Source organism: Agelaius phoeniceus, chromosome W (genome assembly GCF_051311805.1).
Source record: "Agelaius phoeniceus isolate bAgePho1 chromosome W, bAgePho1.hap1, whole genome shotgun sequence".
NCBI classification, from domain to species: domain Eukaryota; kingdom Metazoa; phylum Chordata; class Aves; order Passeriformes; family Icteridae; genus Agelaius; species Agelaius phoeniceus.
This window is the reverse complement of record NC_135301.1, coordinates 9079636-9093994: the sequence shown is the minus strand read 5'-3', so window position 1 is coordinate 9093994 and position 14359 is coordinate 9079636. Positions and strand designations below refer to the sequence as shown.

The 14359-nt window shown below is 38.5% G+C and overlaps 1 protein-coding gene across 1 annotated transcript in view; it reads right to left on the bottom strand.

Annotated features, from left to right (window-relative positions):
* The window catches only part of LOC129133620 (zinc finger RNA-binding protein-like), a 65243-nt gene that overhangs the window by 19344 nt on the left and 31540 nt on the right, over nucleotides 1-14359 (bottom strand). Inside the window, exons 3-10 of the mRNA XM_077193171.1 lie at nucleotides 12742-12886; nucleotides 11748-11966; nucleotides 10271-10512; nucleotides 7410-7598; nucleotides 3845-4145; nucleotides 2742-2935; nucleotides 1206-1325; nucleotides 96-241 (exon numbers count right to left, since the gene is read on the bottom strand). Coding sequence (XP_077049286.1) covers nucleotides 96-241; nucleotides 1206-1325; nucleotides 2742-2935; nucleotides 3845-4145; nucleotides 7410-7598; nucleotides 10271-10512; nucleotides 11748-11966; nucleotides 12742-12886 — 1556 coding nt within the window. The remainder of the gene's footprint in view (nucleotides 1-95; nucleotides 242-1205; nucleotides 1326-2741; nucleotides 2936-3844; nucleotides 4146-7409; nucleotides 7599-10270; nucleotides 10513-11747; nucleotides 11967-12741; nucleotides 12887-14359) is intronic.

The window sequence follows — 14359 nt, the reverse complement described above, 5'->3', positions numbered from 1 at the left end:
CAAGTATTTAAAATAAGTAATTACAGAAGAAGAGTTAGTTTTAGATAATCTGACTGCAACTTTCTCTCATTTGCTGATAAAACAGAATTCATTACCTCATTTCCATCCTCCAGCGTTCTTCCTCTTCTCGCCTTCTCCAGTATTCTTCTTTCTGCATCTGTTTCCTCATCTTCTCTTCTTGAATTTTTCTTGCTCGAATACTGGGCTTTACTTCTACTTGTAAATCTGGGTTTACTTTTTTCTAGTTCAGAAAAATAACAAATGAAATGTTGGTTTGCCTCTTATCATCTCAAGGTTATGGAGTTCTTCTGACATGTTTAGCACACACTACTGGTCTATGATAAAATCAAGGGGAGTAAAATGCAGTTTTAGAACCACACTGAACAAACAGATGAAGAAAAATCTGTGTCTGGTATTTTAAAGGAAAGAAACAGCAATGTACTACATATAGCATGAATTCCTTTTTCAGCTATGTGAGAACAAAACTATCTAAAATTAAAATGCTACATGAAATACTAAGTAATTTGCTGTTCATTATGTAGCAGGATGATTACAATACAGACTGAAAAAAAACCATTTCATCTTAACTACAGTGTGCTTCCTGATGCCCTGTTCCTGAAGGGTCCCTCATACTGGAGCATAATCATAAGACACTAAATACATTTTTCTGGCAATTTTTTCCTCTTCTTTCATCCCTTTCATGATTATGCAGGCCCATTGTATCTCCTGTGACCACAGTAAATTCTTTTTATATAATCTTAATAATAATGAAAATGCACACCATGTATCACTATAGGTGTCTCGCCATTCATGACTAAAATGTCTGCAAATACTTGTTTCTCAAATGTCTCCATAAGGGGTTTATGTGGTTTATCCTGCCAAAAACATTGACCCTTTGAAATTTACGGTAAGCAACAAAGCACCTACTATTGCTTGCACACACTGTACAATATTTTAATGTTGGAAAAAAAATGCCTGAAAGCAATGTTCAAAATGTTTAAAGCAACACCCAAACCAAAATGCAGTTTCAGTCTGCATTACAACTTTAAAGACTATACTCCCTCAGAAATATATTTCTCTATCTTTTTTTATATGCTGTTTAGTCAGAGCACCTACTTCTGACTAGTCTTTAAATATAAGAACATGTAATCAGCCAGCTGACATCTGGTAGACTTCCAGATAAAAGTATTAGCATTTTTACCAACCTTATACTGAAGTCTGTGCCGCCTCCCTTTTAAGTGCATCTCTTTGGCATTAGGATCATTAAAACTGCATTCACAAAGTTTACAGTGAAAGCGGATCACCTTTCCTTCATCATTTCTTACCTGGAAAATAAAAGTTATAAAACACATTTACTTTTTTTTTTAACAAAAGCAGATTTAAAAATTAATCAAATTCAGTGACACTGGATAATGTCTACCCATCTCAAAACATGCTAAAAACTTCACACAGGAACTGAAAAAAGGCAAAATAGAACTTTCAATTCTGACAGACACGCCATGGTGTTTGGTAAGGAACAAAGTTCTTCAACAGCTTTAAACTTGAGCCCGAACATAATGAGTCGAATAATTACAAACTATGAAAAATTTGCATCATATTTCATCCACATATCTCATTCCACCAACATGAAGAATGCCCCACTGAGGTCAAAAGAAACATGCACAGTACAAAAATGTAAACATATGCACAAGCCTTTGCAGGTTCAGTGCCTTGTCACTCTTATCTTCAAGAAGGACCCAGGGAATTACAGGCCAGTTAGCCTCACCTCAATCCCTGAGAAGGTGATGGAGCACCTAATTCTTGACACCAGTTCCAGGCACATTAAGGACAAGAAAATCATCATCAGTAGTCAGCATGGCTTCACCAAGGGAAAGTCATGCTTGATCAACTTGATAAACTTCTGCAATGAAGTGACTGGCCTGGTAGATGAGGGGAGAGCAGTTGATGTTGTCTACCTGGACTTCAGTAAGGCCTTTGACACAGTCTCACCATAATATCCTCATAGACTAACTGTTCATGTAAGGGCTGGATAAACATACAGTGAGGTGGATCAAAAGCTGGCTGAATGGCAAAGCCCAGAGGGTGGTGATCAGTAGAATGAAATTTAGTTGAAGGCCAGTAGCTAGCAGTGTATCCCAGGGCTCAATGTTGGGTCCAATTCTGTTTAACATATTCATTATTGATCTGGTGATTGGGCCGAGTGCACCCTCAACAAGTTTGCTTATGACACAAAACTGAACGCAGTGGCTGATATGCCAGAGGGTTGAGCTGCTGTCCAGAGAGATCTCAACAGGCTGGAGAAACGGGCTAACAGGAACCTTGTGAAGTTCAACAGGGAGAAGTACAAAGTCCTGCATCTGGGGAGGAACAGCCTCATGTGCCAATATATGCTGGGGGCCACCCAACTGGAAAGCAGATTGACAGAAAAGGCCCTGGGGGTCCTGGTGAACACTAAGTTAAACTTGAGTCAACAATGTGCCCTTGCTACAAAGGCGGCAAATGGCATCCCAGGCTGCATTCAACAAAGTATTGCTAGCAGGTTGAGAGAGCTAATCGTTCCTCTCTAACTCAGCAGTGGTGAGGTCACACCTGGAGTCTTGTGTCCAGTTCTGGGCTCCCCAGTGCAAGAGAGACATGGACATAGTAGAGAGAGTCCAATGAAAGGCCACAAAGATGATGAAGGGACTAGAACCTCTCTCCATATAATAGTTAAAAAATAATCCATGTTTTCATATCAATACCTCCTCCACATAGTCATGGCCCACTGGCTGGACATCACTTTGCAAGGCAGCAAGAGTCGTAGATGTCACTGGTTCAGCTGCTGTGTCTGGTTTTACTTCCTGTGTTTGTATTGTAGCAGCAGTTGTTGCTTTAACACTTTCAGCTGATTTCATTTCTTCCAGTTTACTTCCTGTTGTCTGAAGTTTATTACCACCTACAAATCAAAAAAGTTAAATCTCTAACTTTCATAAAATGAGAATTATACATGATGTGCAAACTGAAGAGTTTATTTGCAAGTATCAGTGTTCTGGTCAAAGCATTATCAGTCTTAATTTTAGTTAAACTAAACATTTTTAAATACTATTAAAGTTTTTTTTAAAAAGCTAAGCAAAAACTTATTTAAAAACCTAGTTTTTTATTTTAGCAAGAAATCTTTTGCTTTATATAGTTGTAATTGTAATTTTCATGCTTTTTCAAGAGATAGGACTGAATGGGAACAACTCAGCAAATATATTTTAAATTTTTTGTCATCAGATTTGTTTTCTTTTTGCAAATAGATCCAAGAAAGTACAAACATTAAAAGGTTTTGAGGGACTAAAAAAGACAGCATACTTTCAGTGTTGCAACTGCATAGATCTTTCCTTTGAGAGCAAGTTAGCTTACTATTGAACAACTGCTTTCTGTCTCTAAATGTCTGTCATGCTTATTTCATAAGTTTCCACTGTTAAATTTCCAGTGTTACAATAATGTTTCAGTTTCCCAGCTACCAACTGCCAATCTACTGCAGGCTGTGTTAACAGGCCAGGCTGTGAACTGAGATTAGAAGCAACTGGACTATAATCTGCAGTACTCCAGCAGGTACTACAGAAGAAACCAAAGGTGGGAGGCTTTTTCTGAAGGTGGGAGAAGCCTCCAGGAGAGGTCAGGTGAAGACAAAAGGGCAGAAAACAGTATAAACTGTGAAGCAAAATTTTGATACACATTCTTATTTTCCCCATTAGTAATAATTCTCGTAAACACAACAGAATTACTCATGCAGAAGTTAATTAAATATATTTGTACTTGTTGCACTAAAATATTTTTTAAAACTATCGAATAGGTTAGGTTTAAAATAAAGACTGACTTCTGTACTTGCCAACAAAGTTTATTTTTGGTGGAGATATTTTCTTTACAGCTATATTAGCAGCGGTTGAAGATGTTTTGTTGTTGGACACAATGTTAAGTGGTGCGTTTGCCGTGGGAGTAAGAATTTTCACTGTAGAGGATGCGACAGAGGAGTTCACAGTACTGCTGCTAGTTGCTATATTTGAAGCAGAAGCAGTTGGTTTAGAAGCAGATGTGGATGTTGAAGTTGCAGCTTGGGTAACCACATTTGGTTCAGTTGATGGAATAGGTTTGCCAAGTTTTGTATGCAACTTTACTACCTATAAAAATAACAAGAAATTAATAATATTATCTCCCTGGGGTTGCTATAAAAAATTGAACTAGTTATAGGTTATTGAAGCTTTAACAGAAACATCAATATCACCAGTGATATTGATATTTTTTATTTTATTTCAAAGTGATTGCCTCTTTACTAAAAGCAATCTCAGGAGGAAAAGAAAGGGACATGCAAAAGTTCTTATCGTCTGTAATGAGGAAATGGTTAATATTTATCTCAGGTTGCTTATTTCCCCTAGAAATTCAGACATTTACTCCAAAAGCTGTGTAGATGAGAACAGAAAGTCAATAAATTCACAAGCCAGTAAAACTCACAAAACAGTTTGGGCAAAATGTTTCCAACGCGACTATTTTGTTGCCTGGTTGCTTTTTATTCTCCCTCCAAAAACTGTAGTACGTTGAACTATTTTAGTTATTTTAGTTCCAAATAATATTTGTAAATAAGTTATTTAATTCAGATTCAACACTCTCTCTTTTCATCACTACATTTTAAGAATATTTATAGACTTTCCAGGTTACCTAGCAAAATGGAAGATATTCCTTGGACAAAGGCTTTCTTTTCTTTTTGTTAAAGCACATCTGCAGAAAGAGTTAAGGAGGATGCAAAAGGCATATTTCAGAGCTCTTTATCTCCTTGAAAGTTAAGAGGTATGTGCTTATTCTTAGAAGTAATAAGCAGAGGCCTTTTTACAACACACTTGAGATAGAATAATACTTCTTTTTGGTGACAGCTAACCATCACCTGAAAAAGCAATACATGTAGTCCATAAGAACAAAACATGCAGAATGAAACCTGGAGACTGGGTTTGAAAGTAGCAGTAAAAAAAATGCAAATCTGCTAGCTATGTCTTTAATGCAAATACATGTACACAATCAGGTTCAACAAGGTGAAATACCAGATCCTGCACTTGGGTCACAACAACCCCCTGCAGCGCTACAGGCTTGGGGAAGAGCAGGTGGAAAGATGGAATAGGACCAAGGAGTGTTGGCCAACAGCCAGCTGAACATGAGCCAGCATGTGCCCAGGTGGTCAAGATGGCCAATGACATCCTGGCCTGTAACAGAAATAGTGCAGTCAGCAGGACTAGGGAAGTGACTGTCCCTTTGTACTTGGCACTGGTGAGGCCACACCTTGAATCCTGTGTTCAGTTTTGGGTCCCTCAAAACCAGACAGATGTTGAGGTGGTAGAGTGCATCCAAATAAGGGCAACAAAACTGGTAAAAGGTCTAGAGCACAAGTCCTATGAGGAGCGGCTGAGGGAGCTGGGGCTGTTTAGCCGGAAGAAAAGGAGGCTCAGATGAGACCTTATCACTCTCTACAGCTACCTAAAAGGAGGCTACAGCCAGGTGGGTGTTGGTCTCTTCTCCCATGTAGCAAGAACTAGGACAGGAGGAAATGGCCTCGAGTTGTGCCGGGGGAGGTTTAGATTGGATATTAGGAAAAATTTCTTCAAGGAAAGGGTTGTCAAGCATTGGAAGAGGCTACCCAGGGAAGTGGCTGAGCTACCATCCCTGGAGGGATTTAAAAGTCATGAAAGACATGTAGATGTGGTGCTTAGGGACATGGTTTAGTGGTGGACTTGGCAGTGTTAGTTTAACAGTTGGAGTCAATGATCTTAGAGGGCTTCTACACCCTAAATAATTCTATGATATGCACACAAGTGTATACATACACTTCTTAGTTTTTTATTCTTATTTTAAGCATGTTCCTCATCAGAATACAGACATATTAATGTCACGTAATATTACAAATTTAAGTTCAAGAAACTCTTCCAGATTACTTTTTTCCCACTAGAATGCACAAGATTCTTCGGTGTACCAAAGAAAGAGTCCTTTGAGATTTCATTTTTACACTGATGACAACCTTAGTATTAGTTAGCAACTATCTATGAGGAAGAGAAAAGGACATCCAAATATACAAAGATAATATATTATCGTACTCCATATACCTATGGAGTTATTGGGCACAACCCAAAAATTTAATGACTCAGCTTCATTAATGAAAGAACAAACACTAGGCAAATCTATATAAATGATAATTTTTGTTCTTCTACTAACAAAAAAAAATTTGGAAAATTATTTTAAATTTGCTATGAGATTTATTTACTTGAATAGGAATGATATTACTGATGCCACTTTGTAGTGTTCTGAGATACAAAGGTCTATAAAAGCTTAATATTCTTACTTTGTTACTTACATTAATAATTCCACAGCTTTGAGGAAAATCTGTAATATGGGTGATGAAGAGAGACAGGGAAGACTTTGAGATGATCAAAGAATCTGATTTTATTGTGGGATACAAATGCTTATATAGTATTTTAGGAAGGCTAGTAATGTTTTACTACAATGATTGGGTTAAAAATCGCATAAATAAACTAATGCATTTTACAATATCTCTTGCTTGCAGAATTTGATGTAATTTTCTTTTTCCAGTAAATCCGTCTGATTTAATCTTCTTGCAATCTTGATTTAATTCTCAAAGTTCTGTTTGGTCTTGCCAAGGCATTTTATTTATCAAATCTCTTATGTTAATAAGGTCCAAAGTACGCACTGTTTTTTGTACCCCAATACTGTAATATCTAAACACGCATTCTACACTGCGCTATTCCATTTCTTGTCATATGACCAAATTTAGAACACAGGTCACAGGGGTTCACAGTGCAGCTCGCAGTCTTTATTCTAAAATGTTCACCTAACTGCACACAGACAACAGGGAAAGCATGCTTACCAAAACTCTTTAAACATACTCATAAAATCTACTACAGGACATTGTTCCTTGTTTCCATATGCCTTTTTTTTTTTTTTGCAAGAAATACCAAAAAGTGATACATAATAATCTCATTCCTTGGCACTGACTCAGTTTACAGTATTTCAAAGCACAGAGCACTTCACAGTGCCAAATAAGAATGTCAAGACAAGTCTTGAAAAGTGTTAGGGGGCACAAGCATGCTACTGCATGTCCTCATTGACACTTTTCCCCATCTTGCTCTATACCTTCTTCCTACAATTTACATACCTTTCCCAATATATCCTCTTCTCCTTGATGCTCTGGCAATATGTTTTCCCCCTTTCTCCCAACAAGGCCCTTGTAATAGTGAGCTTAAAGATAATTTTGAAACAAAAAGCAGAACTGTCTTTAAACAAAATTCTAATTATATTCTTTCTGCGTATTTTCTCCTAAGATGAGAAAAATTATGGGAAGAAATATATGACTGACTTGTATAATATAGATGAGAGAAAGTTCTTACTTTCTGATGTTTGGCTCCACGGATATGGGCAGCGTAAGCATCTGCTCCTGTACAAGACACATCACAAAGCTCACAGCGCAACTGATTCTGAGTTCCACGAGCAGTACTGTTGTTATTGGTGTTCTGGGAAGCTTTTAATGCTGCTTCTTTCTTTTTGTGTTTCTGGCCTTCTAAGTGTTCTTTATAAGTCTGTTTAAATAAAAAACACACACAGCTGGTTTTGAACTGTTTGTTCATCATTCATGTGTATACATGTAATATAGAGCATAGCATAAAACACGTTTTGTATGAAAAATACTTCCTACACTGAACATTGCTTCCCTATGACATGTTTTAAGGCATAAGCAGGCCACTTCCAAAACCAAGATATTTTCTTCACCACCAGGATTCCACTCTTGGGTAATACAAAATGGTCTTTACTCCTCTACCTTCTCACTTCCTCAGTCAAGTACTGGTCAACATATATTACCATTGAAAGCCTGATAAGATCAGAAAACTGTCTCAGTTGCATTTTCCTACACTGTATTGAATTATTCTTGATTTTTAATTTTCCTCAAACTGCAAGACCACAGTTATTAAATGTATCCACATAACTAAAAAAGCAAATTCAAAAAAAGGTAGCGCATAAATAAAGCTACGCTGAAAATAAAATACAGAAGTTGCTATTTGTTCCTATACTAACACTGGCAATCTATGGAGCAGACAGGGTGGAAAATAATGACTAATTTACCTAAAGAGTGAGAACTGTTTTGCCAAACATACACACAAGCATTTCATTAATCAATATCTACTTTTTATGCACTTGTATCCCCTTTGAAAATAAACTGGGATGCTGGAATAAAATGAATACATTTTCAGGACTACCATTGCATTCGTTTAACACAATATGGCTTTCAGTGGGGGCAGAGGAACCCACAGAGGCTGCTTCTGAGAGAGAAGCTCCTCAAAACTTCGATGTCCAGTAGAGCAAATCCCTGAAGACTCTGACAATGGACATATTGGCTGGCCCAATTATAGAAGTTAGTAACGCCTCTGTGATGACATATTTAAAAACAAAAAAACATGTGCAAGCTCTCTTTCTTCCTCCCCTCAGAGGGGTGGTGAGGGGGCCGCCAGGCCCCTTCCTGGTGTGACTGGGACTCTTTTTGGCGTGGCCACTGAGGCCGTGCTGCTGGGGCACCATCCCAGCGCCGCAAGCAGCCACGGGGCCGAGACCATGTGGCCATGTGGCCAGTGCCCAGAGCGCTCATGCGGCCGAGGGCGGCTGCCGCCATCCTGGCGCCGGGAATGGCCGCATGGCCGGGATCAGTGCAGCTGGGGTGGTGCCACGCAGCAGCTGCCATCTCAGCATGGCTCACAATGAACTTTACTTGCTTAGACACTTTTAGCCCAGCCATGCTGCAAACAGGAGGGCAGAAGCAGCAGCAGCTTTTCCTTTTCGGCCCCCCACATGAGGACAGGCGCTGACTGGAACTGGCAGCCAGAGCAGCTCATGCGATGCTAGCGGGGACCACGTGACCAACAGTGAAAGGCATAGCAAGCAATTCTCCAATGTGGAGCCTAGACGGGCTCAACCTTTCAGCGCTGCGGAACTCTATAAAAACTTTTCAATTGATAGAACTTGAGAACAAATGAACCTATGGACACCAATTTTCTCCCAAGTCAAAGAAAAGGAAAAGGTGAAGACACATGAGGAGAACAACATGGTGACACTATGGTCGGTGAAAAATGAGGGAGGAGGAGGAGGTGCTCCGGGCATTGGAGGTGAGATTCTTCTGCAAGCCATGGTGAGGACTATAATACAACAAACAGGGTTTTTTCCCTGTAATTCATGAAGTGCATGGGGGATATGTAGAAGTCTACTCGCAGCCTGTGAGAAAAGATATGCTGGAGCGTGTGGATGCTGAAAAGCTGTAATTTAGTGACAAACCTGAACATAGAGAGAGGACCCTTGCTTCCAGGAATAGAGGAAGAGGACCCTTGCTTCCAAACTAGAACAGCTCATCCTTAAAAGACTATATCCCATGAACTAAATGACCCATGCAAACAGTTGTGGGAAGACTTTTTGCCTGTGGGAAGGACTCATGTTGCAGCAGGTTGGGAAGGACTGCTACTTATGAAAATTAGAACCATGTTGGAGAAGTTCACAGAGAACTGTCTCCTGTGGGAAGGACCCCATGGCACAGCACTCCTCTCCCTAAGCGAACTGAAGAAATATTTTTAGAAATGACAAACTGACTAAAAACCCCATGTTTTGTCTCCCTGCACTGTTGGTGGGAAGGAAAGGGGGGGAGGGGAGGGGGAAAGGTGTTCTAAAGGTTTATTTTAGTTCTCATTATCCTCTTTTATTTCTGTTAATAATTTTTTCTTTATACCTTTTAAGTTTTGAGCCTGTTTTGCCCTTAGAATGTTTTCTCCTAATTCTTATCTCACCCTGCGATCCTTTTAGTTTTTCTTTCCCCCTCCTCTGCTCAACTATAGCAGAGGAGAATGAGTGAATGGTTTTTGTGGGTGCCTGGCTTCTAGCCAGTGTCAAACCGTGACAATCATTCACAAAGTTTTGAAAAAAGTATTTTCTAAGAAGTTTGCTATGTTAAAAAGAAAATAAAATTCAAAGTTTAGAATACTTCTGGAGTCCAAAGCACAGCTGAAGCTTCTCTGTCCAAGCTAAGGGGATGCATCTTTTTGTCTTCTCATATGGCCTCTTTCTGTCATAGCATACATTTTCATTTAATTATTCATTTAGTATAAGTATAGAATCAGGTCTTTAAAAATTAACAAATATTCTTAAAGGGGCCATTTTTTTAGCTGAAAAAAATTATGACTAAAGCATATAGCAGGATATTACATAATACAGGTACCTGTGGTCCAGCACAGCTGATCTTGCAAACATCACAGTAGTGGATCTGGGGTGGTTTGGGAGGTTGCTTTGGTTTCAGTTGCTTATTTTGGAATGGTATCTTTTTAGTAAAGGTGGGCCCTGTCCAAGCAGCTGTTGCAGCAGCAGCAGCTGCTGCCGCTGCCTGTTTCTGCTGCTGCTGCTGCTGGTAATACGATGATGCAGCTGAATATACTGCAGCTTCATAGCCAGAATAAGAGGTACCTCAAAGATTAAAATAAAATAAATGTTACATCACTGTACATCATGTTAAATTACATAATACACTAATTCCAAGCATATTGCATAATAGAGTATGATATAAAAGAGTTATTGAGATCTTGTCAGGCAGTCTGAATTTTTCTTGATGTTTCACAGTACACAAATACATAGCATTCCATTTGTATCGGGAGTCTATTTAATTTTAGACAAAACTTTGCAGACACACTGTTCTGTTAAATATATCAAAGCATCCCTAAAGAATATGTGAAATTTCCTGGTACATCTGGTAAGACTGAGTATGATGCAACAAGAATTTTAATAAAAGATTTATCAAAGGTCACTTGAAATAAGCAGTCTTCCAGAGCCAGATTAACTGTTCAAGTTCCAAACAGAAAAGGACAGATATTATGTAGACTAAGGGAAAAAAAAATAAAAGAAGATAAAAGTTAGAATGTAATAGCATTAGCTGTTCTATTTCAAATGAGTTGCAGCACACCCTGTCTAGACACTCCTTGATTTCTAGTATCAAACTTCAGTAAATGAAGGAAACTGGGCTTTCATACCTTTTGAGCCAGTTTTCCCATAAACTTTATAGATCTACTCATTCAACTATTTTAATCCTCTAATCAAGCTCTGTTTCGATGAAGTCTTACAATCCCTTTTTAAACTGAAAACAAACTAAAACAAATAGTTCAAGGTAGCTATAACATGCCAGTTGATTACCATCTGGCCATAAAATTAACATCTTCTCACCTTTAACTACTTTTTGGATTTCTAATGTTTGAAGGAAAGTTTTTCTTTGTAGCACCCATTCTCCTCCCATCTTGGGTCAAGACAACCCAAACTTAAAAAATTTATATTTGACTGCTTCTCCTTGTCTCTGTAATTGCTGCTTGATGGCAGCATGCTCCAAATTTCCCAAGATTATATTTGTATTTCCATATTTTTTCTATCCCCCATCTTTTCTCTCCAAACTTCACAGTAAATCACAAAATATTTGTGCATGTAGTAATGCCAACACTCTGTATATTCTTACATGGAACAAAATAGGTACATACAAGCATCAAACCTCTTTTAGAGATACATAAAAATATTTTACCATTATTATGATTTAACTGGCTGATATTTCTCTATAGACTATGAAGTAATTGAACATAAACTGCTAAAATGCTGAGTATTTAAATCCTCTCCTGTAACAAATGCAAAGATCCCAGCAATATAATATGCAAAATTCTTACCAGAGTAAGTAACCGCTGTTGTACTGTATGTTGCACTTTGAGTATAGGATGGAACAACAGTAGCTGCAGCTGCTACTGGCTGCACAGTAGAAGATACTGGATATATAGAAAATGTAGTTGTTGCTGGACTTGGGGTTGCAGGTTTTATAGCTGTCACTTGTCGTGTTTGCTGGGCTTGGGTATACTGAGTTGCCCCTTGGCTATATCCTGCTTTTGGAGCTAATTAGGATAGAAAATAGAAATGTACAAACATTGATATGCTTTAGCTGAATGAAATGCAAAGCATATTAAGCGATACTTAATGATATGCTAGGGAATAAACACATTAACAAGTGGGTTTTGTTTTAGTTTGGTTGGGTTTTGCCTTTTTTTGATTGGGTATTGTTTGGTTTTTTTACAGTAATGGTTATGCTTCAGCTACCATATATCTCACAATGATTAATCACATCGAAGTTCACACTAGCAAGCCTCAGATTTATTTATGTATTTTTAACTGTGCTGCCATTTTTTTAAACAACCTTCTCCTTCAATGATTTCACTGGAGTACACACTAAACCAAAGTACATCTAAACTTGGCTATTATTTCTAATTGTAGTAAAAAAAAAGTAAATAGGATTTATGTTTTGTAGCATTTGTGATATCGATAATTAAAGAACTATATACATTAACTGAAGAATTTTTTTAAAGTCTTTCTAACCAAGTTAGCATCTGAAACCAACACTGACTTTTTCAACCTATTTCAGCAAAAATTTTTGCCTAGAAGTATGTTTTGAGTGTATTAATAACAATCCAAACCTCAAAGATAGTTACTTATGGCAATGTCACAATAATGTTCAAGTTCTAGATGCATCAAGTTTTTTCTACATATTGACAGGGATTACATGTCAAAACAATAAATAAATCTGATAATATGAAATCATCAAAGATATGTTTTAAGCTATTAAAATAGTATATAGACTGTATATAACGACAGGAGTTAATTCATGCCACCTACCTGTCTGGTAGTATGACTCAGCCACTGAAGGCTGAGGCTGTGCAGCAGCAGCCACAGCCGCAGCAGTTGCTGTTGGTTGTTGATAATATTGTTTGCTGTCATAAGCTACAGCTGGGGCAGTAGATCGAACATAAGAATAGGAATCCTAAAAATTCAAAAAAGAAAACCCATCAAATTTCTCCTTAACTATATATCTGGAATAATAAAAATCATTAGCAGAGTCAAAGATTTTTCTTCTATTCTACTTAAGTAGATTTAAAATATATTTACAGATACATTATATACCAATATATGTATTAAAAAAATTAAATTTATGTTTACAGATACTTCAGGCCTGAAGACAAGCCTGAATGGTCTTTTTCAGACATAATAGAGGAGTTGATCTCATGCTATTAAACTACTTTTCCCCTTCCAAATTATTTTTGTTACCAAAAAGCAGCTCAGTGCACACTAGTCTTTCATAATTACTATATCAGACTGCATTCCTGTAAAATACGAAGGAAAAAACCCACCACAGATCTCCACAAACCACAATATATTCACAAGTTTAAAAACATGGAACCACGGCTTGGCCCTCCCTGCGACAGGAAGAGCCACCAGAAAAAAAATATCAAGGAGGTCCTATATTTTTCCCTTTGGGCAGGTAGAAGGCAGTAGCTCAAAGAAAAGGGGTGAATGGAGGCAAGTCCTCGCTCGGGGCAGCAGGTGAATCCCCTCCTTGCCCACCTCACCCTCCCAGGTGCCTCTGTACAATAGGTACAAAGATGTAGAAGGTCAGTCAAAGTATGATGAGGATAGAGGTCCATCTATGCCAGAGGTGTTGCCAGAATCAGAAAGGCCTACCCTCTGTATAACAACCACCTCCATGAGGAAAAGACAGGTTGCAGCTGTAGGCAGTTGCCTTCTAAGGTGAACAGAGGGTACAATATGCTAGATGGATCCTCCTCTTAAGGAAGTGTGCTGCCTCCCTGGGGCCTGGGTTAAAGACATGACTGGGAAAGTTCTCTAGCCTGGTACAGCCCTCAGAATACTACCCATTATTGGTCTTCCACATGGGTGGTGATGAAATCACAATATGTAATCCAAGGGCGATCAAAAGAGACTTCAGAGCCTTGGGATAGCTGGTAAGGGAATATGGAGCACAGGTTATTTTCTCCTCTATCCTCCCAGTTGTGGGCAGAGACGTTGGAAGAAACAGATGAACCCAGTCTAATACATGGCTCTATGGCTGGTGTCACTGCCACAATTTCACGTGTTTGTATAATGGAATGGCCTACATGACACAAGGCATGCTGGAATCAGATGGGATTCCCCTTTTTCAAAAGAGAAAGAGGGTCTTTGCTCAGGAACTAGTAGCACTCATTGATATAGAGCTTTAAACCAGACATGACGGTGGGACAACACATCAAGATTAGAGGGATGGAGTGGTAGCGAGGGCCTTCAGCCAGTGACTGAGATGTGCTAGCCACACTGAAGCACACCTGAAGACTTACAGAGATGAGCCAGGGGCTCCTGAGGTAATAGAAGTCACTAGAGAAACACCTCAGAGGAGAGGTGTTCCTATAAAAAAGGTGATATACTGACAGCCCAGCTGAGATGCCTTTACACCAATGCACGC